This window comes from Melozone crissalis, unplaced genomic scaffold, assembly GCF_028551555.1.
Source record: "Melozone crissalis strain CALT ecotype California unplaced genomic scaffold, PUWL_Pcris_2 ptg000027l_1, whole genome shotgun sequence".
Taxonomy (NCBI): Eukaryota; Metazoa; Chordata; class Aves; order Passeriformes; family Passerellidae; genus Melozone; species Melozone crissalis.
Window position 1 is genome coordinate 26,415,753 of NW_026535805.1, and position 26,983 is coordinate 26,442,735.

The 26,983-nt window shown below is 47.4% G+C and overlaps 1 protein-coding gene across 2 annotated transcripts in view; it reads left to right on the top strand.

The window, feature by feature from the left end:
• Positions 1–26,480, top strand: part of SLC35F3 (solute carrier family 35 member F3) — a 161,570-nt gene extending 135,090 nt beyond the window's left edge. For both annotated transcript variants that reach the window (XM_054280027.1, XM_054280028.1), the window contains 5 exons: positions 13,707–13,926; positions 19,506–19,631; positions 21,942–22,134; positions 23,684–23,773; positions 24,810–26,480. In XM_054280027.1, coding sequence (XP_054136002.1) covers positions 13,707–13,926; positions 19,506–19,631; positions 21,942–22,134; positions 23,684–23,773; positions 24,810–25,054 — 874 coding nt within the window. In that variant the 3' untranslated portion in view covers positions 25,055–26,480. The remainder of the gene's footprint in view (positions 1–13,706; positions 13,927–19,505; positions 19,632–21,941; positions 22,135–23,683; positions 23,774–24,809) is intronic.
• Positions 26,481–26,983: the final 503 nt, after the last annotated feature.

Below are 26,983 nucleotides of genomic sequence, written 5' to 3' on the forward strand. Positions count from 1 at the left end.
GCTGTATTAGTCTTTCAGTAATTTTGTTCCCAAAAAGACAAGTATGGCATTTTGACCAGCAGATGGATTTTCCAGTTTATTACCTCAGGAGTTCTGCATCGTGTGCCAAAAAGTTCCTATGTTATTACCATTACAAATAAGGGCTCCTTTCTGGTTTTCAGCCTTTCACAAAGTAAATAGGTATGTTCAGTAATGACAGGGCTGAGATCCTCGTTTGTGGGTTCCCAGCCAAGATCAGGATGGTGCTAGCCATCATATGCTAGCAAGGCACGAGCTCACTCCTCCTCAGGGCAGTTTGCAAAGTGCTTCTCTGAACAGAACTGTTTTCTTTGCACTGAGGTTCACACAAAGCACAGCCAAAAGAAACCATTTAGTAGGCAATAAAAAATATAAAATAAAAAGAACAAGTACATAAAAAATGTCACTAGGAAGGAGAGCAGTGTGTGCTGTAGCAGCCTTATCCAAACCACACTGACATTCCCCCCACACATGCAGGGCAATAACAGGATGCAACTGCTTTGTATTTCCTTACTTCTGTGGAACCAGACTCTGGCCAAAGACTTTTGGTGCTTCACAACCTCTGATCATGTAAAAGGAAAACCTTAAATATATAAAATATTTCATATAAATAATATAACATTTTAAAACACACAGATACGCACTCTGAAACATTGTATCTGTAGAAGGCTTCAGACTCTAAACAAATTTTTTCATGGCCTCTGAAGAACAGCTGTGTATTTCCATCCAAACACATAAATAATAATGGTTAGCATCCTATTCAGAGGGATTTTCCTGGCTTCCAGCAATTTTTTAGTCACAAGCCCCATTTAACTCCATCATTTCTAATTCAAGTCTTTTGTTTTTAAATATGGCAAATCTAAAAGTACCTTAAGTATCCCCCACCATGGCTCTCATTTCTGTTTTTTTCAGGGACTTCAAATAGATCTCATTTTCTTATAACCTCTAAGCAGTGTAATCACCTCAGTGCCATAATCCTTTTGCATGTAGAATGAATTAATTTTTATCTGATCTCTCTCTTTTATTTCTTCTCTGTTCTTTTTAATATCACCCTTGCTTTACTCCATTCTGAATGAAGCAATTGAAGGCTAATAGCCCCATTAGGTATTTATGTTACTATTTTCAGTCTAAGGAGGATGTTGGCTATAAAGTCCAGAGTGGGACATTGACAGCAGCTGCAAGAAAAGTCAGCACCAAAGGTGGCTGCTCTAAGAGCCACCAGTGGAGGCACAAGGTGACCCACACATGTGCCCTCCACGCTTCCAGTAGGAACCAGGGAGGTAAATAAAGCTACACCACTCAGGAATTCCAATGAGCTTGAGACTAAATAGCCATGGCAGCTGACATCTGCTTTAACTGGTCCTGATCCAACCAGTGCGACGATACGTGCAACAGGGGCATTGCAGCTCTTTGGATCTCTGGTATGTGTTTACTGTTTCTCCTGGTGCTGGGCCCCAGGTTCACAGCAGCATCATCAGGCAAGGCTCTGATGGAGTTTGTCCTTCCTGACACTGCTGGAGGACATCTGCATCTGCCTCTGTTTGTGGAGTGCTTCGTAGCTCTCCTGGGTCAGTGGCCATGTGCGGAGAAGGTGCGGATTGGCATGGGCTGCTCATGGCAGACCTCGGGAGATTCCTTTTCTACCCTGTGCTTTCTCAGCCCACAGGAGGCCCTTTCTCCCATGCAGATGACACATCTCTCAAGGAGAGAACCAGTTGTAGTTTCTTTGGAATTGGAGGCTGCTGGCTTGAGCAGAAGAGGAAAGGCAAGGGTTACCCACTTCCACAACTCTGAAACATCAAGGGCTTTTCACCTGGGGTGTCTGGGGAGTTTCAAGGAGCTGATGGAAGGACCTGGAAATCTTCTGAGCTGCAAAAGTAGGCACAAATCATGTTCCTAGAATTGTGCTGCAGTAGCTCAGCTTCCTCTCTGGAGAGAGAATCTATCACAAAACTCAGTACTCTACTCACTTCTTTGGAGTGTACAAAGGAGAAAAGTTCACAGCCTGCAGATTTATGGATCAGGGAGCTGATTCTGCTTCTGAACCATGTAAGAATGAGTGGCCCATCAATCCATAAGCATAAAAAGAGCTTGAGAGAATTATGAAGATGCCGACTCCTCAGAGTGCAAGAAGATTGAAAGACAACTGTATCTTGTATTTATCCTGTAGACCTTCCTCTCATGCTCAGAAAGAAAATGAAGGTGATGCTCTGTACACTTGTGTCTTGAGAAGAGCCTTCAGAGAATATTTTGTTTTTATATAGGATCCGCATATAATACTGCATGTAATTTTACAGATTCCTTTACAACTCTGAAAAGTAGGGAGGAGAAAATTCCTTGGAGACAAGGCTTCTGAACTGGCATGTGCATGATCAGGTTTATTGTTTCTTTTTAATATTTCCTTTGCAGGTCTTATTATGAAGATAACTATAAGGCTATGGAGGGTAAAATTGCCCTCCCTCTCTTCAAGAAAGTCCCTTCTTGTCTGTGAAGCTTGGGTCAGCAGTGCCTTTTATGCAGTCACAGAGAAGAGCTGTTAAGGGATAATATAAAGGGTCATTATTAGGCTTTGCTTTCTAGGATGCATTCTGAAACTTTAAAAGAATCTTGTCCTAAATGGATGACAGGCAAAATCCAAGAGCATACAGAGGTGAAAAATGAGAATAAAACCTCCTTTCAAATACAAGACAATCTGGGCTTTTTTTTTATCATTTTCTGCTGATTTTGGTCACTTCCATTATTTTCCACTATAGACCTAGTTGATATTTATTAGGAATTAAAAAAACAGATTACACTTAAATTGTTCAAATCAAAAAATTTCAAAACTTATTTTAGAATTTTTGTAAGTTTTTTTGTTAACCTGTACCCTTCTTCAGAAGCTTCTGATTCAGTGAATGGGCATTTTATTTCACTGCAAATGGAATAAAAATAAACATGTACAACTTTTCAACCAACATTTATAGAACAATATTGTAGAGGAGATGTTACCCTCAAAAATCCAAACCACACAACTTCCTGCAGCTCTTCAGTGGAGTTATTGCTCCCTAATCCTTCATGAGTACATTCTCTTGGCATTTCAGCTGCTGTGGCTCCATTTCTGTGCTATCTGGTCCTTTAAAAACACAGTCACTTTCAGTATTTTTTAATTTGCATGTTTACTTTCAAGCAACAAAGTGCTTGTATGGGGAGTGGGAAATTTCATGTTTCCCTTGGACAGCAGGAAATTGATTTCAAGCCGTTCTTAGTTATTGTATGCCACTTGAGAGACCTTAATGTTCCAGCAACAGAGATGAAAGCCATTCAATTTCTGTTACATATTGCTCTGGTTTTGCTGCTTATACTAAGGTGTTACACAAATTTAATGCAACTAGCAACATCAATGTTTTTTAGGGATCAGCCTATTGGGAGAAAGGTCAAAACAAGTAAAGCTGCTTAGAAACCTCAATCTCAGAAGCAATGGACATCATATTTTCTGACACCCCTCCCTTTTGGCTCCAAACTCATTAGCTGTACTCGTTCACCTCATGTGACTGAAATTCTCAGTCTTTCAGAGGCTGCTTGTCAAAGATTGCTGTGCTCTGAAAGGTGCTGTTCAGTCAGGCTCTGGGGTGAGGGTAGATGCCATCACAGAGTCTTGAGATCTCCTCACTCCACTTCCATGGTCCCCTCCTTGCTCTGCTGCTGTGTGCAAGATTGAGATGACTCTGCTGAAGAACAGAAAGTAAGGGAGTACAGGGCAGAGAGTGCTCTGGTTTTGTGTTAAATGGACATCAGCAGTGCAACTAAAAAGGCGAACAAACTTCAAACAGAAAAGAATCACCTGTTCTTGAGAGAAGGTACTCTAAAAATGACCACAAATACAAGTATTTAGGAAAGATTATTTCCTTTCTATGTCCCGTTTACTTAATGCATCTAGGGGCAAGTTGTGCATTGTGTCAGCTTCTCTGTTATGTCAGCAAACTCTCAGCTTTCTTCTTTGTATAACTTTCTTTCTTTTCACAGACTAGATGCCAAGTTAGTGGTGTGTCTTTTGGTATCTCCTGTGTCCTGTCTCCCCAGTATCCTGTCATGGTGCTGAATAATTAGTACTTAGGTTGTGAAGGTGATTAGTTTATTCCCTTGGCCCAAGGCTGGCAGTGCCAGCAGCAAGGGCTGACAGGGCTTTGCCCAGCTGGGGCCAAATCTCCACACTAAGTCTGTCTGACAATCCACAGGCATAAAGGTGAAAATTAAATATGTGTGTTTCAGTAACAGCTGTCTCAGGGTGTTTCCACAGCCAATTTTATCACTTAGATATTTTCTCCTCTTTGTTTTGCCTTTTGTCTTGTTCCTTCTCCCAAGGCACAGCAGCACTGCTCCCTCTCCTATCGGCACCGTACTCCTACATCAGCAGAGCACAGAAGCCAAGACAGCAACTACTAGAAAAGCATTTTATTCTTGCATACTTTTTTGGTCTTCCTATGCCAACCACTACAAAAATCTAATTTGCAGAAGGCCAGCTGGCCAGTTTTTCCTAAAAGTTTCATTCTGACCCTTCCAAAAAGTACTAAGTGGTTCAGGTCACAGCTGAAGAGGACAAGCTGGATTTAAATCACATCAGGCCATGCTTAAGATATCCACAAGCAATTGCTGCACCGTTTCAGAGTGTGCAGGCCTTTCACACCCAGAACATCACTGACGTCAATGGAAATTTTGGATGGTGATGGAGAGCAGTGATGCTGTTGACTCCGGCAGTCAAAGCCTTGAGAGTCGAATGTTTGGGTTTTCTCTGCCTCAGTTTGTATTTGCTGTCCCTCAGCACATGCTGAATGCAGCACAAATGCTTGGCTGCATTTACCTCAGCACAGCCCTGGGAAATAACAGTGGGCCTGTACCCTCACACCCCATGCCAAGGGGGGACAGGCTGCCTGGGGGACTTGTCCAAGCTCTCGCTGAAAATTTGTGACAAACCATCATTATGGACCTCAAATCCAGCCTCCTGGTGCCCTTTCCAAGTGCTTTCCATGGAAGGTTTTCCATGCTTTTAATCTTTTCAGTAAATGAAGTACTGAAGCATTGCATAAAGGGTCTCTCCAGACTGCTGGAACCTGCAGGGAATTGCCTGATCCACTTGGGTTACATTAAAAATAATGTGGGTTTGTGGTTCAGGTTTCCTTCCAAAAACCAGTTTGATTATCTAACCTTTTAAAGGCCAACGTTAGCAAACCCATTCATACTGGGCCATGCAGGACACAGTTTAGTTGTGACTTTGGTGCCAGTGCATCTCCCAAGCCACCCAAAACACAGCCCCTGCTCCTTAGTGCAACACACACCTGCAGTGGGCAAGGAAACAAAGGCTCTGAAGCAGATCTGACAGCTGGGATGCCTTCCCCAGAGCTGGAGTGTGCTCCCCCAGCTGGGCCCAGGAGGAGGGTGATGCTGAGGAGCTGTGGTGATGCAGAGGAGGCTGGGGATGCTGAGGAGCTGTGGTGCTGTGCTGCTCCCTGTCCAGGAGAAGCTGCACCTGCAGGGGTGACAGGCCTTCCCTTCAGGCAGGCAGAGCCCCAGGTAGTTTTTCTAGTTCCTTTTCTAGTTGCAGCTGCAGAAGATAAAAGTAAAGAGCAAGAGCCTTTAGGGGAATATCTCTCTGGAGACCCAGCAGCCCCAGGGCACTTCCATGTGACGGGTGCAGCGGGAGATCCTCAGGAAGGTCTGAATTCATCAGCACTAAATTGCTGCCAGCAGTCAGCATCCTGGTTTGGAGGATGGCAGCAGCCATGAGGTGCATGGTACAAGCAGGAGCATTCCTGCTGGGCCTAGGCATTAAGGACATCTGCTCACCAGCCAGTCTTCTGGGATGAAAATACCTGCAAGTGCCTGCAACACCTGGCTGTGCCAGCATGCTCCTTGGACTGGGCACTACCTGTCCTTGTTGCTCCTTGATGAAGCCAGGAGGAGGAAGAGGTGCACAGTTTAACTAGCAATCAATGGTCATCTTCAAATTTTATGCCAGCCATTGTCACTGCACAAATTGGATTTAAAGAATCAATGTGACATTTGCTTTGGGCAAGAAAGCTGTTTTAAGGGAATTACAGAGCCCTGATATGAATTCCCTATTTCATTCTTGGGCTTTTTTGAACTCTTGAGTAAATGCTGTCTGATGATGTGGCGCTGCTCATTTTCTCAGCTTGCTCTGCAGCTCCCTAAGGATTGTCATTAGCTTCCATACAGATCATTAACTGCTCCTCACACCCTGCCCTGCCTGTGCCTGTGCCTGGCTCTCCGTGGTGCTGCTGGAGCTGGCAGCCCAGCCTGTTCTCCATTTGGGCCTGATTCTGGGTCCCAGCATACTCTTCATCACAGCCCACTGTGCAAATGGGTCAGTTCCCTCCAGCTCATCCTCCAGCCCTGGCTCAAACACCAGCAGGAGCTGTCCCTCTGCTTGCACTGTGGGCATGCCAGCAACCCCCAGGAACCTTTGAGGCTTTCATTCCCCTCCTGGCCTCTGCTCTGCTGGGCTCTAACAAAGATTTGAGGCCAGCCCTGGGTGCTTCACCAGATCGAGTCAAAGGCTGCATTTCTCATGGGCTCAGAAAATAAAGGTGCTTCACAAAGCAGTCTTTGAGTGTAACTAAAAAGCTAATTTCTGTGTTCAAGTGTGATGCCTGCCTGGTCTGTGGGTGTTTGGAACTTGCACATAGCAACAGTCTTACATTTTATTTGTATAATGCTGGTTGTCTAGACGAGCATAAAGTACTTCAGCTCTGGGTACCTCTGGGGTCTAAAGGCAGAAAATGTTGGATAATTCATGATAATTTCAGCTGCCTGACTGCTGAAGGAATCTTGTCACATTAAAAACTTCTTCTTGCCAGGAATGCTTGCTGCATTTTCTGAAATGTGGTTGGGTCTTGTTCTTTTAAAGCTTTTTTATTTAAATGTTAGTTTAAACAGTCTCTCATTAAGGTTTCTGAGTCTGTTCGAAGACTTGTCTTGAAAATGTGTATTCAGGTGGTTTGTAAGATTTGTATTATTTGCTTCTTTTGGAGCCATTCTAGTCTATTATGTAAATCCATAGCTAAGCATTTCCTGGGACCATTTATTGTGCAAATGTCTAGTATGGCACATGTGCAGTGCTGAGCAAAACCAATTGCTTCTGTCTCTCTAGTTCAGAGAAGGTCAGTCTGTGGATTTTTTATTTCATTTATTTTTTTCTTTCATTTAAGAGAAGACAATTTTCTCATTCCATTGCCTATCAGAATGTATTTTCTGCAAATGAGCTGGAAACTCCCAGAACAGATAAAAGTTTAAAGGCAGAACACCAGCCCCAAACCAAGTGTAGAAACAAGTAATCAAGTCAGTCTCAGGCACAGACATTTAAAAGGGGCAGCTGGATGCTTGATTGACTTCTGTGGTAATTTCTTGCATTTAATAATGTGCTTACAGAAAAATGTGCATGTGATGATGGGCATTAAAAAGCCATTAGAGTATTTTAGATAAGCCACCCTTTGTATCCATCTCCAGAATCCAGGGCTGTCGCTGGCGCTGATGTTCCCTCCGGGGCTGCAGTGCTGCCATTCCCATTAGGAAGGGTATAAGGAGGCTGAAGGGCCAGGGTTTGCAGCCCTAGCTCAGTGTGCAGCCCCAGCACAGACAGACTGGATGAGCACAGACAGACTGGATGAGCACAGACAGACTGGATAGGTACAGACACCTCTGAGGAGCCACAGGTCCTTGGCCATGGGCTGCAGCGTTCCTCAGTGGGCACTGCAGGCTGCACGGCAGGCAGGGCACAGCAGCACACCCAGGACAGCTCTCAGACCTCTGCCACAAGAGAAACTTGTGCCCTCCCAGCACCTGGAGGCAGTTTTCCTGAGGAAAAACCCAAGTACCCAGGTTTTGTTGTAGGAGCCTCAGAGCAGCAATAAAAGGGCAATAAAAGCCATGGCAGGAGTCCTGGGCATCTCTGTGCAAAGTGCTGAGGCCAGCAGGTTTATTCACAGCATTTATGATCTGGGACACACCACAGGAGCCTCCGTGCAACTGTTCTGCTGGCATGTGAACCTGTGGTGACTCAGGAAAAAGGTGCTCAGGGACTGTCTTGATAAGAAACAGGAGCTGGCTCTAAAATAAACATGCAGGAAAAGCAAATCCCCATCTCTCTGAAGGTGCAATCAACAGGCAACCCTCATCCTGCCACTTTAAAGCACCCAGGGAATTTGCTTCTCTGTGCCCCAGTTTGCACATCTGTAAACTGGGCTTCATGAGCTCACCCTTTTCTTGCACTGCTTTGAAGTCCACCCATCTGAGAGGCTTATTTTGTCATGGCTACTTTGGGTCAGTGCTGGCTCAAAGGGGAAAGAAGCAAAGCTGGAGACATGATCCTTTTTTCTGCAAAACACATCTTTACTTTCCTGGAGAGCATTCTTGAAGAATATATTGAGTTAGCTTGCATTTTATCTGTACAGCAGTCATACTTGCCTCCACTTGTGAGCTTAATGCATGAGACATGCTGTGATCCTAACAGGATGAATTACAAAAAACATCCTTGTGGGGTTTTTTCACTGGGAGAAATTAAACTTGAGCCTCTTTTCCTTCTCTCCTATTACTGTCAACACATCTTGTCTGTCTGCTTTTCTTTTGCTCCTACAACTGGCTTGCAAGTCCTCCCAGAAGGCATGGCATGACATTTTAGTCCATGTCTTTTTTTTTTTTTTTTTGGTACATTGAACAGAAAATGTAAGACTGTTGCACATCTGCAGATTATTTATCCATGCAGGCCTAATTGGTGCAGGGATTAGCAAAACACGTTTTGCCTGCCAATCTCTAATCAAGAAGAAGGATTCACTGGCACAGTGGTGGCTTTGCTGTGCTCCAGGGAGGTGATGCTCACTCTGCTGAAAATCAGAAGCAATTCAGCCAAATTCAATTTGCAGGTACAGACCTTGCAAGGTCAAAGAAAGAAGCACAGTCTACAAAGAAATAATATTACCTTTTAAGAGCAACAGCAGCTCCAGATCTGGTTGGGAGGAAGAGGCTCCAGTATGAGCATGGAGACAATGAAAAAATTCTAGCAAAAGTTAACAGTCTGGAAAGAAGAAATAACTGGCTTGTGCAAAGTATTCCCTGAGGATGTGTATTACTCCCAGAAATTTTCTACTTTAGTGCAGATTTTCCAAAGATGTAATGGCAGTTTCAGTGGCTTACAACCCTTTTTGGCATAGGTTTGTCCTGCAGGGAGTATCAAGAGACCAAACCCCTGGCCTGGGGCAGCACACTCTGTGTACTTTTTCTCATTCTTGTCTACCTTTTCTCTTCATAGCTGGGATTTTCTTTTTTCAGAATAAGGGGAAAAAGGCATTCATTCCAGTGTTGGGAAGATTTTATAAATCCATTTGCACAAGGTTCAGAGAAGTGGGGAAGCATCATGACTGCCTGGCAATGGTTAAAGACAAAAGAGGCAGTGGAAGGTGAATAGTGTTAAATATATAATTGTTAACTCAGTGGGGAAAAAGTGGAGCTTTACTGTCATATTTCATTTGCAAGTTTTATTTGAATACAGGCACCTTCTTTCAATATAATTAACTCTTACTTAGCACAGAATTTTGGCACTGATGACTTCTGATTTACTTCACTGGGGATGCTTGATTCCAGTGACGGAGTTATTTTGCAAGTATTGTGCTGGAGACTTGCCTAATGGAGTAGAGCTAATTTGCCATTTGCTGGGTTAATGAAGATACACGCTAAAAAGAGTGTGAAGAACAAGACCTAGTACATGAGAGCTAAAGAAACCAGCAAACAATTTAGAGTTAAGACACAAACAAAAGATTGCTGTGCCTCAGGCTTTTCTGTAGCATCTTTTATGCTACAGAATTCCAATATCCTGGATACAGAATATCCAATATCCAGAATATCCAATTCCTGTAGTACCGTAGCAGCCTTGAGGTTGTCTGAACATGGATGTGGCACTTGTAGGTGGAAGCAAACTTTTCTGTATTGCTGCTGTGGCAATTAAGCCAGCACAATTCCCTTCCAGTCTCCTTCCTCTGACATTCCATTGCAGTCTAACACAGACCATAACAAAGGCTGTTGCCTCTGTTAATGCCTTGCATTTATATTTTAAACCAATTGCTGTGAATACAATGGAGTGCCAGTTCATGATGGCAGAATTGAGGAAAATAATGCAGGAAGATGGTTTATCTCAAAAAAATGCAGCATTAGACCCTGCAATGTCACAGCTCCCTGCTGTGTGCTGCCACCTTATCTGCACACAGCTCCACACTTGCAGGAATTTACCCCTCACATAGAGGATTACAGAGAATATAGGGGAGATGATCTCAGCAGAGGGGCTCTGCAGGGCAGCTTCTCTGCCAAAGAGGAGCCATGCTCAGCATGACCTGGGATCCACAGGGCCAGGGCACACCTGAGGTTTCCATCTGCTTTCCCCTGTAGCCCTACTGGCTGTTGTCCACACCCAAAGTCCCACTGTTTCATGAGCAGAGCAGGGTGTTCCCAGCAAGCAAAACTGTATCATTGAGAGAGTACCAAAGCAGCCTCTGGTTTGAGGAGGAAGGTGAGAGCAGCAGGTGCAGGATTTCTGGTGATGTGACCAGGAATAGGTTTGGTCAGTCTAAGATGGCAATTTCTCGTTTAACCCAGTGTGGGGGTTAACACGGTGGATGTGCCTGTGTCTGTGCTGGTCCAGAGATTATTGGACAGCAGGAACAGCGGTGTTCAAATGCTCTGTCCAAATATTTAAGCTGAAGGTTGCTTTTTCTGGAGTCATCCCTGACTGTTTTGAGCTTACAGTGTAGGTCCTACCACAGTCCTGCCTCACTTCCCATAACTATTTATCTACCATTACTCACTGAAAACTCTCTTCATCAAACTCTTCATGGTATGGCTTCACAAGCTGTGCTACAGCACCAAGGAAAAATCAGTAAGCAGTGGCAAACCTGGGGAGACAATTAATTGTGAGAGGTTTATTGTATGGCACACGGTCATTCTGGTGCACAAAGCATGCCACATTCTCCCAGATGCTCCTCTTGCTTTGCTGAAGGTGCCAGGTCCAAGGCAGCATCTAACCCATCTAATTGCAGGAGTACCCCTGTTTGGAACAACAGGGCTCACTGTGGATGTGGGTGCATGGCTAGCAGCACCCTCCACGTCCCTAGGAGTCCTCTGTGCTGGGTAAGGAAATCTCTGCCATAAGGCGGTCTCCTTTGAAAGCTGGAGCCAGCCTTTGAAATGTAATTCATGCTTGGTGAAGCCATCCAGAACAGCTAAAAGGAGCCGTACACTGGTATAGTATAGGGCAAAGAGAGATTCCCAAAGTGGGCACTGCAGCTCAGGGTCATGATCCATGTCAGGGCAAGGCTGTCCTTTGGGGCACTACGCTGGATGCTTCAGGGATCCAGGCTGTGATTCCATAGGAATCCAGTGGTTTTTACTAGATAAGAATCAGGCCCACAAAACAGTAAAAGCACATCTTTCTGCTATATATTAAATAGTGATAGCCAATTCTATATATGGGGAATAGATTTTTGGCAGGAGGAACTTTATTCCCCCAGGATGAATCCAACATAAATTCCATTTTTGTCCTTTCATTTGAGTACAGCCTTCCTGTTCCTCTCATACTACTCTTGCTTCATGTCATTTAATTGTACCTCTGCCTGTGGTTTTTTGTTTTCAGAGCATGAGGCTGGCTGCCTATGACACCTGGCTGTGAAACCCTCCATGGTGTCTTAGGAGGCAGGTTAAAGCCTCTAATGAAGTTTGGGACTGGCTTTTTCAGTGTGCCTCTGCTTCCCTTTGCACTCCCTGTGCTCCCTGTGGCAGGTGTCTGGTACAGCCAGCGCTGTGCAGGACTGGAGGCCAGACCTGCAGTGGGTGTAGTGTTTGTGGAAGGGGAGAATGGATCCTGCTGAGCACAGGCAGCATCTGTCGGGGCCATGACCATCCCTGAGAGCCCAGCACAGCTCCAGCAGGTGGGAGGTCAGGCTGTGGTTTGCAGTGCAGATGGGCAGCTCTTCTGCTGATTCAGAGGCAGTTAACAGGTTTGGCAGGGAATGCCAGCAGGCAGTCTTGCAGGGGACAAGGGACACTGAGGGACACAATGCAGAACCAGCAGCTCCAATGAAAGAGTCCATGTACAGCAGCCAAAGTACAGGGTCATCACATCCAGAGATGGGCAAGTTCTGCATAGCTATGATTTGATACAAAGGCCTGGCAGGCAACAAAACCCAATAAACACAAAAAATGTGTTTCCTCTACCTTGCAGTCTTGCTGTAGCAGATGTAGAGTTGTGGACGCAGAGATCTGAAGAGGCTCAAAGAATGGATGGGGTTTTTTAGGTATTCATCTGGTACAGCCCTGTCTTCTGGGAAGGCGGATCAAAACAATGCTTTCATCAGTGTCCAAATAATGATCTTTACATGCCCAGTCTCAGGAAACAAACAGCTTGAAATTCATGACAGCAGTGAAAAACTATTTGTCCATCATGGTCAGCAGGAAATTTAATTCTGGCCAGGTTTTGTCAGAACACCCCAATAAAGAACTTCAGGGCCCGGGGGAAGTTGCAAGTTTGAAAGTGAGCAATGGCAGTGCAGGCCAGGGCACTGTGCTGGCTGCCCCACACACACCTTGCAGGCTGCTGGCACAGCCCCAGCCCCCAGGCTGATTCATTCCTTCTGTGTGTTCCTGAATTTCCATGCAGCATGGGTTTCCCCCAGCCCTGCAGCCCCATGCCAGCCCTGCCGGCAGGGCCCAGCTGCACCCCATCACCTCCTGTGTCCTGTGCTACGTTAGGGACACAGACAGACTGCTGGTGCCTCTGCTCTTTGGGCCAGGACTGAACCTGCCCAGGCTGCCTCCTGCTCCAGTGGGTCCCCAGCTGCTGCCGTGCCATGTTCTCACCTCCCACAGAATCACACAGATAATGAGGATGGAAGAGACCTCTAAGATCATCGAGTCCAACCTATGCCCTAACACCTCAAACTAGACTATAGCACCAAGTGCCATGTCCAGTCTTTTTGTAAACACATCCAGAGATGGTGATTCTACCACCTCCCTGGGAAGAGCATTGCAGTACTTTATTACTCTTACAGTGAAAAATTTCTTCCTTATATCCAACCTGTACCTTCCCTGACGTAGCTTGAGACTGTGTCCTCAGGCAGCTGCCTGCCACCCCCTCCTGCTCCTGCCCTGATGCTGCTGGAGATTTGAGCCAGGTCCCTCCCCTTGGGTGGAAAAACTCCAAACCAGGCACCTGCAAGGCTTCTTCCTGTCCCCACACAGCAGATCAGCTTCCCATGGCTTCAGCAGGAGCAGGGAGCTAGGGGCTTTGCTGCCAAGCCTGGGCCCTCAGCATCCAGGTGCCCACAGGGGTGAAGGGAGGAGGATGGCCCCACACTGCTTCAAGATGTTCACACAAGTGAAGGGAGTGATGGGAAGAGTGAGATTTCGCCTCCTGTCATCACCTCTCCCCTTGCTCTTTCTTTGCAGCCCCCTCCCTTGTTTGCAGCCCCTGCCTGTTTGTACCCTGTGCAGGTGCTGGCTGTTGCAGCAGAAGCTGAAACTTGTTTTTTTCCTCCTCTTTAAGGTGTGTGCCTCTCTTTCCCCAAAAGAAAAGAAGAGGAGCAAAAAAAGCCATATATTTGCTGCAGACTGTGACTGGCTTATGTAATAACACTGCCTTTCTCTCCTTGTTTTAGGGAGTGCTGCCGATTTTTTGGAGACAATGGCTTGACTTTGAAGGTGTTTTTTACCAAGGCAGCACCCTTTGGTGTTCTTTGGACACTCACAAACTACCTTTACTTACATGCAATAAAGAAAATAAACACTACGGATGTCTCCGTGTTGTTCTGCTGCAACAAAGCTTTTGTGTTCTTGCTTTCATGGATCGTTCTGAGGGACAGGTTCATGGGAGTGAGGGTAAGTGACTCCTTATCTCTGTCTCCCCTCTTTCCCCTCACCCCTGTGTCTTTCCTTTACCCCTTGCCTCCTGCCAGCTGGTTCAAGCAGCACCCATGCAGACAGCTGTGTGGGCACAGAAGTCCCTGTGGAGCAGGGCTGCATCCTTCCCTGCAGCCTTCCCAGGTGCCTGTGAGCTCCTGGAGCCCTGGCTCCCCCAGCCCAGTGCCTTTGGGCACATTCCATCAGGAAAGAGGTGACTTGCTCCAGAGTGGGTCACAAAGGATATGTGCTGTCTCCATGCTGCTGTGGATGTGTGTCAGCCCCTGCCAGTGCCCTCCAAGAGACCATTCCCAGGCTGCCACCAGACCTGGGTGTTTCTAACTGCGCGTTCTCGCAAGCCCTGCCTGCACACAATGCCCTTCTGGTCCCATCCTGGGAATTTACCAGGGCCCTCACCTTCCCACGTGTGACAGCAGGCTTGCAGGGTGGGACAGTTGTCTTCTGCATCCCCTGTGTCAGGTGCAGCAGCTGCAGGCAGCAGAGGAGAGCTGGGCTGCCCTCACCCACCCGTGGCCCAGACCTGTCTGCACGTGCCACTGACAGAAGGTTGGTGTCCACAGGGACTTGCATCTGGCCAGCAGCACAAGGCTGCTCTTCTGGTGGTGGTGGCACCCCAAATGTTTGCTTGCACCTTTAGTTCTGCACCCCACACGAATGCCTCTGCCTCCCTGGTGACCCAGCAGCCTTCAGCACATCATCCTTGGGCAGCAAAGTGGGTGGATGGGTAACCCACCACCCCAGGGCCAAGGAGCTCCTGCCAGGGCCAGGAGCAACTGCAAGGAAAAGGCACCAGTGGGTCCCTCTTTCCTTGCTTCACCAATTAATCTTAATTAATAATCAGGACCAACAGCACTAACTGTAATTATTCCTGTCTCCTGCCCACTACTTGAGGAGCTCCCTGCTCACCCACCTTGGCTGGTGGTGCTAAGAAGAGGTTGTTGCATGGAATAGCTGAGAGTTAACTTTTCAGGAAGTATTCCTCTCTGGCAGGAGACCTTGGCCAGCCTTTCAGTGATGGCAGCCAAGAGGCTGCTCAGGGGATGGTTGCAAAATGTACCTGCCAAAAGCTCAGCGTGGCCAGCTGGTGTCTGCCCACCCCTCTGCCCAAGTAGCCCTACCCTCAAAACAAATTAACTGATTTCTGAGTGCAGAAGTAAGACTATCCTGAAATGATCCTGGAGCTAGGGTAGTCTTATTGTTATCAAAGCTGGATGTGCTGATCATACTGATAAATGAAAATAAAAAAAGGTATTTTTGTGTCTTCATCTCTCTTGTGGCACTCTCAGCTTAGCACTGGTGGGACACCAGGAGAGGTGGTGTGTGGAGGGGTGACAGTCTGCACCTGCAGCCTGTTCCTCAGTCTGGATGTGCCACCTCCCACCGTGGATGTGGCTGTGGTGTGGAGGGAAAGAAGCCAACCTGTGTGTGCAGGGATACCCACATGGGCACATACATGCTGGGCTAGAGGTGCTTCTTGTGCTCTCCTGAGTTGATGGGAAAGCCAGGATGGTCAGGGACTTTGCAGTCCCTTGGAAAGGTTGTCTTGTGCCATGGCAGGGAACATGCACTGGGGGATGAATCCTGTTCTGTTTGCCTCCCTTCTCAAAGGGGCAGAAGGAGGGGAAGGAGCAGAGAAGCAGACCCAAGTGCTGGTCCTGGCCATGTCCAGCTGTCTTTTGTTTCCTATCTGCACTACTTTGGGAAAGCAGCAGTGAAGCAGAGCAGCAGAAGAGGGGCCAGAGCAGTGGTGGCTGTGTGATACCCCTGCCATGTGTTCCAGCCCCTCCCCGTGGAACCTGGCATTGGTGAGATTGTGGCAGGAGGGCTTCCTGAGAGGGAACCCAGCTGTCTCCTGAATCCAAGAAGGAACAAGCTGTCTCCTTCCCAGGTGGCAGGCCAGCAAGGGACCTGGGTGCAGGGAGAAGGGGTTTGCAGACAGACTGGGCTATTTGCTCTGAAGCACTTGTGGCACCCTGACCTGTGGCAATGTGAGAGTGAGGAGGCACTTGTCCTTGGAGATTGGAAGGGCACATGGCAGCACAGCAGATCTACAACCCAGCTTTGTGTGGCACAGTGGGAGTGCCAGGGCGTTCCTCTCTGCATGGAATCTTTGGAGAGAATAAATTTCTTCCCTCTTTCCTCTCTTTTCTGTACAGCCCATGTGAAAAGCAACAGGCAGAGTGTCAGTGCTGGGGGACAGCCTCAGGATGACCCCAGTACTCTGCCCTCTTCCTGGGACTGGCTACCAGCAGGAAAGACAGCTGCTAGGGCTTCCCTGGGAGTGACCTGGGGCTGCAGCCACCACACAGCCCCACATGGTGACTCAGGGCCACTGTCAGTCAGAGCTGCTGACCCTCCTAAAGCACCCTTTGAGAGGGTATCAGACAAGGCTGCAAGGGGGAGAGTGCTGTCCCACACTCCAGCTCCATCCCACACCAGTGCAGCAGGATAGACATGCCACAGCCAAGCTCTGACTGCACATTTGGGTGCCCCTGTTCATGCCCACTGACAGAGGCAGGGTGAGAAAGGCAGCTGCTCAGTGGGGTTAAAGCAAGTACAGTTATCCTACTTGGCCTTCAGAAGGGCAACTGCTTGCTTTCTAAGCACATACATCACAATTTAGCTGGAATTTAAAGTAAGAACAATTACAAGTTCCCATCCTTGCCATTCAGGTACTTTTAAGTGCCTTCATCTCCCCTAATGAAGTTGAGATTCCCCCCCCCATTGTGCCCAGGGAATGACTGGCTGGGAGCTGCCAAAGACCCAGAGATAATGAAGCTGTGAGTGCCTGCAGCACTGCCTCTGCAAACCCTGCAGTGCTGAGACATCTGTGGCACTGTGCTGTGAGCAGCCTGTCACCACCACTAACAATGTGCTGGATAGAAAGGCTGACAGGCTTTCAGAGAAGGTGTCTGTGGCACCCCTGGCAGGTCAACAGGACACTGGAAAGGGAGGCCAAGACCCATCTGACGCTTGTGACACACTTGATGGAAGAGGCAAGGACCTCTGCCCCAGCAGAACTGTTTGCAGACTGCATTTATTTGCTTTGATCTTTGACTTTGGTGTTTCCCTCCATGGTACAATGAATAAAACAGCCCAGGATCCAAGAGAGCCATCACCTGCAAGTGCCTCCTATGTACATAACATACAGACAAGCACATCTGCCTGTGGCACTTGGAAATATATCTCCTAACAAATCTCAAACACAGGCTCTTGGAAGGTGCTCTGAAGCTGATCAGCTCCTGATGTTAAAAGCAAAGCTGGAGACTTTTCATTCTGCAGTTCATGCATGCACCCCCAGGTTTCCAGGGCAGAGGCATCACAGCTGCCTTAGGGGGATGAGCCAGGCTTCCTCCTCCCACACACCTGGAGCTGCCAGCTGGGTGCCACAGCTGAAATGTGGTTGTGGTTCTCCTCAGCCCTCCAGTGAAGGCTGGGCAAGCCCCACACAGCTCACAGCAGGACAGCCACACCTGCAGCAGATGCTACAGGAAATGTTGCATCTTCCACTCTTTGTCAACTCACGTGTAGCACAGGTGATGTTGAAGGAAGGCACAGAGTTGCCATCTTTCAGCTAAGCCTGAGCCATGCACCTTGCAGCTCTCCCAAGAGCCACAGCAAAGGGAGTCAGAGCAAAGGTGCCTCTGCCCCAGAAGCCTGCCTGCACCAGCTGCCTGTGGTAGAAAAATCTGTCTAAATAGGAAAAGCCTGTCATGATATTTCCTCAAGAGACTTTCCAGCCTCCAACAATTTGAGGCTCAAGGACTTCCTGAGATGGAAGCAGTGTTTCTATAGCTAATAGTCATTGATGGAATTTTTTTCCTCCATGAGTTTATCTTTGTAAACTTTTCACATCCACAGGGTGCAACGGCAAATCTTTCCTTCACCTAATTATATGTTGGGGGAAGGCAAATCTCTTTTTCCTTGTTCTGCACCTGCCTCATGCTAGTCTCATGCAATGAACTTTTTTCTTGTGCTTCTGAAGCCACACAGAATGTCTGAATTTTTAATTGACAAGCACCAGCACACTGGTGAGAGAACTGCCCCACACTGTTGCAGAGCCATGCAGGGTGGGGTTCTCTCTTTGCCTTAAAAAGAAGCCTGTCCTGGACCATAGGGCTCAGTTACACCATCACAAAACTTCACTTTACAAATTATGCACCACAGCTGTGCATGGAGAGACCAGATGCCAACAGGGCTGCAAGCCAAGATGCTGTATCTGAACCTCTCCAAATCTGCAGTGTGGATACCCAGCCTTTGCACTTTGTACTGGGCTCCACCCTGATCAAGCCATAAATCAGTATTCTGCCTCATGCCATCCTGCCATTATACAGCAACCCCTGTGGAGAAATTGATACGGTTTTGTTGGCAAAAGTGGGCCATTTTTGTTAGGGGAAATGGAAGGTGTTGATGTCAGTGTGAGGGAAGGATCTGATTATCTGGTGTATGGGTGTCCCCTGGCACCAGCCCCAGCTCAGCCCAGGGAAGAGGCTGCTGGTGCTGCTGGGGTTGAGACCTGCAGCTGGCAAAGAGGTACCTCACCACACCCTGCCTGATCAGGCAGCAGCAGAGCTTGGCACACAGACCTTCCCCTGCATCTTCACAGCAGCCCCAGTATCTCTGGTGGGAAGCAGGAAAGATGAGAGGAGGCTCATGGATGTGTAGGCAGCTGCAGCCTGTGGATGGGGCTTAAAACCCCAGTCTGGTCCTGCCAGAGGGGACAGCTGGCTGGCACTTACCTATCTGTGGATCAAAATAAACTAATACCTCAGTCATCTTGGAGGCATCACCTTGAGTGTGCAGCCAAAAGGCACGTGCTGTAAGCCGGGCATCCCCCACAGCCCTGCAGAGCCAGGAAGCCTGGGCATACAGAAAGCCCTATTCACCCCAGAATTAACACCCTGAGAGGCTGAAGGACAATCCCAGAGAAGCCAGGGCTTTCTTGCACACCCTGGTAAATCGGGGCAGTGCATCCCCTGCCTTTGTGAATGTTCCTTCTGTTTGGGAGACACCCCTCAGGCATTGCAGTGTGCATGGCTGGCTGGAAAAAACCTCCGCATACTCCTGAAATTACTCAACTAGACTGGAAAGCAGTTGTATGAATTTTATTCCCCTGTTTATTTCTATAACCTTTTTGCTCCAAAACTTCAACAGGACTCAAAGCCTTTTCTGCAAGCTGCAGGGAATTACTACTTGTGTATTATTGTCATGCACAGGCTGCAGGCACGCACTGATGGGGAAGCACAGTGACAGAGATTAAATCCCCACTTCAGCTCAGTTGGAGGCACTGAGCCCTGCAGTCTGGCCTGTCACACATGCCTGGAGCGGCCACTCCTTTGCAGCTCTTCCTGCAGCTTCCCTGCAGCCAGGGAATCCACAAGAGCAGGCAGTATCTGGTATTGGCCCAGGCTTGCTACTATTTTCTACATAAGCAGATGATGCAGATTTACTGTGCATGTAAATCTGCATTGCCTGTTTCTCCATCGTGGGGGTTGTCTAGTAACACTTTCTTGCTTTCTTTCTTTGTCTCCAACCAGATTGTGGCTGCTATATTTGCTATTGCAGGGATAGTTATGATGACGTACGCCGATGGGTTTCACAGCCACTCCGTTATTGGGATAGCCCTGGTGGTGGGCTCTGCCTCAATGTCTGCTCTCTACAAGGTAAGCACACCTGGATCCCTCACCCCAGAGAGATGCCTGCCACCCTCATCACTCACTTTGGCTTGCAAACCTCTGTGCAGTTCAGTGCCATGTGCCCTTCTTTAAGAGCTCTGCCATAAACACACTGCTCTGCAGCACTGCATTCAGGTGTTCCCTTGCTTTGATGTCTGCTCTCTCTTAGGATAAAAACTCCTATTTCCTTGGAATGGTCTTCTCCAGTACTCCTCCAGCAGGGGGAGGATTTACAGACATCCCACCTTCATAAAAAATGAAGCTGCTTTTCCATAGATCCTGGATTCAAGCACTCATTCTGGAAGCACCCTGCAGAGATTTAGCTTCTTTGAGTCACTTGGTTACCTCCCCTTGCCAGTCCTCTTTCAGTAACATATGTAGCCTGTGTTGGGCTGAAAGCATTGCTTATCATGGAAGCAATTGCATCCTTAACATGCAGAGCACGTGCCTGTGACTCAAGACCTCATCCTGAGCAGCTGGATGAGCTGCACTATGTGTAAGATGCAGCCTTCTCTGCTGAGCAGAGCCATCTCACTCAGCCTGGGACACTTCTGGGCACTTGCCTGTGAGCTGCTCGTAGTGCTCAGAGCCACAGTCCACAGTGAGGAATAAGTATTTGTAAGTGTGGTTTGCACACCCTGGCCTGGATGTGTAGATCAGGAGGAGGTGTAGACATCTGGTCTCATGAGTTGCACTGCACCAGTCATCCAACAGGAACTGGCCAGGAGAGCCCTGCAGCCCTAACACCAGCAGTCCAGGGAAACTGGCCAAACTGAGAAGCATCTGCCTGTGCCCCTCATCACAGTGCTGTGATACTTTTTGCTCACTTTGTCAGATCAGACCATCTCTTACATTAGGAAAGTCAGGAAGTTTCATATAGCTCATTCCTCTAATAGAGCGTTTCCTTGGAGGACCAGAGACATGGCCCACCAGACCAGAGGAAATAAAGGCTAGAGCCTTTGTGTTCCCTTTCCCATGACCCTGCCACTCTTTCTGGGAGTGGGAGTCTCAGGGCTGCTCCACCTGCCCGTGCACAGGAGGGTGGTGGTGGCAGTGCCAGCAGGGTGTTACCCTGCATGTGCTCTGCATGCCAGGACAGATGAAGCTCTGCAGCTTGTTGTGAAGCACACGCTGCTGCCACTGCTGCTGCCACTGCTGCTGCTGCCACCCTGCTCTTGCTCTCCAGAGTCTGGCTCGGTTCCCATGAGCTGTGTGTGCCAAAGGGACAGGCAGATCTGCAGGCAGACAGGTCTCACACGTGCAGCAGAGCCCATCTGGGGTAGGATAGGTCGAGGTGACCCTGCTGGGCGAACTCAACAGCTGTCCTCAGGTGGCAATGAGGAATAAGTGGCTTTTGGGACATTTTGCTCCGTATTGCAGAGCAGCATCCCAGCTGCACTGGCCAGTGATGGGATGGGGGGAATGGCAGAGCCCTGCTGGCACTGCAGCCCTGCCTGCTCTGTGTAGGCAAAGGAGAGAACTGACACTGATGGGGGGGACTGCCAGTGCTGCACAAACCACTCAGTCACAGTCCATTGGCTGTCCTGGTCTGCAGCCAGCAGCAGAGGAAAACTGTTCCCAAACTATGGTATCCAACAGAATCTCTGCAGCTCTGTGGTGAAAACCAATGCAGACTCCAGACAGGACCTGTCCACAGGCAGTCCCCAGCCACACATGGGCTGCTCACAGCCCTCATTTCTTCTGGTTTGTTTCTTTTCTTTTCCCACTAACAAACCAAAGCTTTTAAATCCCTCCCTGCAGTCTCATTGCCCAGGTTGCATCTGCACTCTGGGCCGTGGGGCTGCTGCTCTATCTGCCTCCTGGAGATGAGTTCCCAGGGAGAAGGTGGAAGGACAGCCAGTCAGCATGGACTGTGCTTGTCCAAAGCCTGGACCAGTGATGTCTCATGCAGGGAGATTCTTCATCTAGACTGCTTCATCTCCTCCCCCTGCCTTGCTCCATAGTTCTTAATGTCAAGTTTTCTGGAGGTGAAATAGTGAAGGGTCTAAGCTAGGGCTGAAGGGTCTAAGTTAGGGTTAGTGACCTTTCCTCTCAGGACAGGCACAGACAAAGGTGCTGAATGCCCTTTCTGCATGGGCTCAGTTGGCAGCTGCCCCTGCCTGTGTTCCAGGGGTGCCAGAAGGGGGAAGGCTGGGCCACACAAGCTGCTCACCACAGTTCCACGAGCAGCCATCCTGAGTTTCTGGCAAGCATCCCTGCACAGGTGCCAGAACAGAACACCAGCCCTCCAGGGAGGGTGGTGCAAGAAAATTAAACCCATGTCTTTTCCTCTTTTAGGTTTTATTCAAACTTCTTTTGGGCAGTGCTAAATTTGGAGAAGCTGCCTTATTCCTGTCTGTGTTAGCTGTCTTCAACGTCCTCTTCGTTACCTGTATTCCTGTCATCCTTTATTTTACCAAAGTGGAGTACTGGAGCTCTTTTGACATCATTCCTTGGGGGAACCTCTGCGGATTTTCAATTCTCTTATTGAGTGAGTAGATGGGGGAGCTCTCACACTGCTGGGGGTGGAGGAGGGTGCCAGAAACTGGCCACTGGTGGAAACTGCAAGCCTCTCCTGTACTGGAGCTGTTTTCCCATCTCAACTTAATTACTAACTTGAGATATTATGAGAGGGTCCATTCCTAGGGCCAATGCAGACCTCACTTCTGCTGTTACTACCACTCCAAAACACAGTGGGTCTCTTTAGAAGGGACTGTGGAACTAAACTGTGAAGCTTGTCCCAACTCCTACTCATGAACTCTGTGTGACAGAGACAGGTAACACTTGCCTGGGCTGTGATGGAAGCAACCCTGCTGGGAGGGCATTATCTGGGGCTCATCAGCATCCCCACAGCAAGGAGCTTAGGCCAGGCTTGACAAGGCCAGACTCCAATGCCTCTGCTGCCGCAGTAGTAGCTAATTGCTACTCTTAAAGAGGAGTTACTGCTACTCCTACATTTTGAAAATGTAGTGTTGCACAGTGATGGAAATTTTGATAAGTGGCAATCCTCTCTTCTGCTGCCACTGCTGTGTCACCAAAGGAGCCCAGAGGGGAGGGATGCCAATCTAAGTTTTAAAGGTAACCAGAAACATGATGTTGTCCATTGTTAAATTAGGTGTGTTGACTTACTGCCACAGTTGGTCCCTACACTGGATGATGGAATCCCCTCTCCTAAAATATTAATTCCCACTGGAAATAGCTCTTCTCTACCTCTGTCTTGAGTCCTAGCTCCTTTTACCCTGAACAATCACAACTTCAGAAGTATCTCCAGGTTACTTATCAGTGGACTCAGAGGAAGCTGTCTGTAAGAAAGTGGTGCAGAATTTGGCAAGCAATTCCTGGTGTGTGCAATACATGGGTACTATTGAAAGACAGTCAAAGCTCCAGCTCCCAACAAGCTCAGTATTGGCAAGGCTCTCCTGAGTCTGCTAAAGCTGATCACCTTAAAACAAGGGTGAATTTGATCCAAAGCAATTATTAATTTGTCATGAAACACCCCACAAACTGTGTATGGTATTACAATGGAGTGATATGATAATCATTCCATAGTAATGATAGTATAATTTCATTGTATGAAATTATATTTAGCAAGTTCCTGCCTGGAAGAGGGTTAGATTTACAGCATCTTCCACCTGCAACTGGAGGCAGCTTTTGTACAAAAAAGCACCCAGACAGAAGCTCCTGTTCGGCTGGAATCTCTCAGATGAGGAGTGTTAAGCCTTTCAGCAGGGCCAAGGGGATCACTGGATCAGTATGAAGAGTGGGAATTACTGCACATGATGCTGAGAGACAGGCTGTCCCCAAAACCCTCCCTGATCCTGCCACTGGGCTCCAGAGGGATACAGAGCTCCCCAGAAACAGCAATGTCTCAGGCAGGTGGCCATGCAGCAGACAGAGCTTTGTCCTCTTCAGGAAAAACAACAGATGCTGACGTACCCTTTATTTGAACAACAAATAGAGTAATAAAGCATAAGTGTTTCAAGTGACATTCCTTCTGCCTAATTTCACTGTACTAAAAGACATTTTTTTTCCTTCATCAGCATTCAATATTCTACTAAATTTTGGGATTGCTATTACCTACCCCACCTTGATTTCTCTTGGAATTGTACTGAGTGTCCCAGTGAATGCAGGTAAGATTTTCTGTCTTTTGCATCTTAATTAATACATTAAATCTGTGGCCTTTCAAATACACAGCAGGGATGAAAGAAAATAGATTTATTAAACATGTTTTGCACCTTCTCTCAAAGACTTACAGAGATGACACTGATTAAAAATTTGTTCTTTATGCATTAAATATGTCTTGTTATATTACATGAATATTCATAATCCCTAAAATTGGTTTTTAAATTACTGTCCGAAGAAGCCTGCATACTGAAAAACAAAGTAGATTTGAAGACATTCATCTCTGGGCTGGAATAAAAACCCCTGGATAAAGCAGAAATCAGTTCTTAATGATGTCTTCAAGTCAGGCTTCACACTAAATTCAAACAAATATAATTGCTTACATTTTAGAGCAGATATGTAATAGTAACTCTATTTTCCTTGGTAAATAACACTGTGGGTGTTTATCAAGAACACTGCACAGTTCAATTTTGGACATGGCATGGTATATTTTGCTGACAGTTTTTCTGAAATTTAGTGAAAGCCAAGAGACTGCAGAGTCTGAGAGGGCTGGGCAAGGGAGTGCAGGCACAATCCCAACCTAAAGCAGCTCTTAAAACCCAGCACGCTCAGCTGGTGCCAGGTTGCAGGTGGCAGCTCCCAGCTTTGTGCTAAGTGCACACAGAGCTGGGCACTGCTCTGGCCCATTTGGCTACTCAAAGGTGTGATCCCTCCAGAGTGTGTGGATGGCTCAGCTTGGGCAGGGTCTCTTCACAGAGCACTCAAGGTGACAAGAAAAACTTGCAACCAGGAGCTGCTGTGCAGGGAAGGGGAATGCCCCTTTCTCTGTGTCCCTGCATCTCAGCAGGAGTTCCTGCAATGTGGGTGGACATACCCTGCTGTGTGCTGAACCAGCAGGAAAGAGTGCCCTTGCCATCACTGCGTCCATGGCCGTGTTCTCCTGCCACAGCCAGCCCTCAAAGCTGGGGAAGTGAGGGGGAGGGAAGGGGATGCTGCCCGAAAGCCTTTTCCCATGTAATGACACCCGTTCAATGTCCCATACAGTTGTTGATCACTACACCAGTGACATTGTCTTCAATAGTGTCCGAGTCATTGCCATCATCATTATTGGCCTGGGCTTCCTCCTGCTGCTCTTGCCAGAGGAATGGGATGTCTGGGTAATAAAGCTCCTCACACGTCTCAAAGTTCGGAAGAAGGAAGAAATTCCCGAAGGGAATGGAGACATTGCTTCAGGAATGCCTAATAAAAGCCGGAGAACTCGCCCTTCCATGTCATCCTTTGCTCATTAAATGCTCTTTTTACCAAAACTTTGTGGTTAACGTTATATATGATGATGCAAAGGTCTTTTCTTGGGAAGAAGCACACCTGTCCAACACGGTGTACATACCTGTACAGTTTTGATATGATCACCATCTAAAGCATCAAGTCTTGGCATGTCCAGTTTGCTTGTACTTTTTTCACATCTGACCTTTCACTTAAGTAGTACACTGAAAAAAACTGCAAACCAAGAACCTCTCTTCTCTTTTTAAATGAATGTAATATATAGTCAAAATATATTTGCATAGGCTATTTTAAAGAATGACTTTCATGAAAAGCAGGGCAGACATTTTGAACATTAGGTACTGAATGATGCATTGCACACTGTGATTTAAAAGAAACAAATGCTATGCTACATCACATGTTTATTTTTGACCAGAGCTGTACTTTGAAAGTTTTCAAGGAGCAAAAAAAAAGGGAAACTTTTTGGGGGACGGGAAGAGGGGGGGAAGAGCGGAAGGAAGATTTAGAAATCACTCTATGTAGGTGAGCGCATGTTGCGCTGCAAACAGGGAAAATTCAAGCGCAAAAAATGCTTGCACTAAAGCATAGAGAGAAAGCAGTCTAGAGCCCAAATCTCCTTATTCTGCAAATGACTGTAGTCCACGTTTAAAATCATGCAAGAGAAATCCAGTGCCTTCTACAGAACTCTTGTCTTTATCCACGCAGAACCAGGTCCTGCTGCGAGGCACTTGCAAGGGCAGGGCTCAGGTTGGTGGCCCCGGAGGACCCCAAGCTCCCACCGCCACCGGGACGTGCCTGCCGCGCACGCCGTGGTTCCTGGGGGAGCGTGGGGCCCAGGGCACTGCAAGGGCGGGCGCAGGAGACCTGGTTCTCTTCTCACCTCACAGGTTTGACCCCTGTGCGGAGCTGCGCTTGATCAATGCCAATGTGGGGAAGGGAAATCTCGGTCACATGTGGGATGATCCGACGGAAAATGATCCAAGGGGCTGGCAAGAGCGTGGTTGCTGATGTACAGTCTGAGAGCATGGACTAAGGGGGTGAATCGCCAGTTGCTTTTACTCCATAATTGTGAGTGTTAAGAGTTAAAAATGTAAGATATTTACATCAAATGTAACACTTTTTATGAAACTCGTAAGCACCAGGATGTTTACTTACGCGATTTTGGTTCGCCATTAAATTTCTATCTGTGATAGATCACATGCTATGTAAAAAGGGGGGGGAAAGGTTATAGTTTACTATTTTTGAAGTTTACATTGTTGCATACAAAATTAAAAGTGTTCTTTTGAACTGCTGCCATAGCCTAAGGTCCCTGCTGCCACTGAGGTCCTCTTTGTCTCAGGCAGGGGTGGCATCCACTTCAAAACATTTTAGCAAATCAACTTCAGATTCCATTATCTGTTTGGCAAAGCTAAATAATAAAAGATTTTAAACTCAGCCTCAGTCAATGCTATTCTTTTCCTTCTCTTGACTAAACCTTTACTGCAGTTCTCCTGTGGCTGGTATTTGGCCAAAGTGATCAGAAGGGAGAGACAAACATCAAAGCAACAGAGGCTGCATCTCATGGCACTGCTAGCATGTCTGCCCAAGACAGCAAAGTCTGCTCTACAGTACCTGGACAACGCCATCCAGAGGGATGCTGTTAGGCATCAGTCAGGAAACAGACATCCAGCAGAAGCAGACCAAAGGAAAAATTGATCTTTGAATGCATCAGTGAGCAGCCATATGTCCATAGGCTAACAGGTACTTGGGGCAGCGTGTGGGACATGAATTTGTACATTAATAACCAGGCCCTAGTCCATGCTTATTCCCACCATTTTGCTTGATGACCAGACATTAAAGATTTGCTAGCAGAGATTACACCCCCAAATTTTTATATATGTTTCTTTGGGAAGAGGAGGGTAAAGGCACAAGACGTGGAGCACAGGTACAACTTCAAT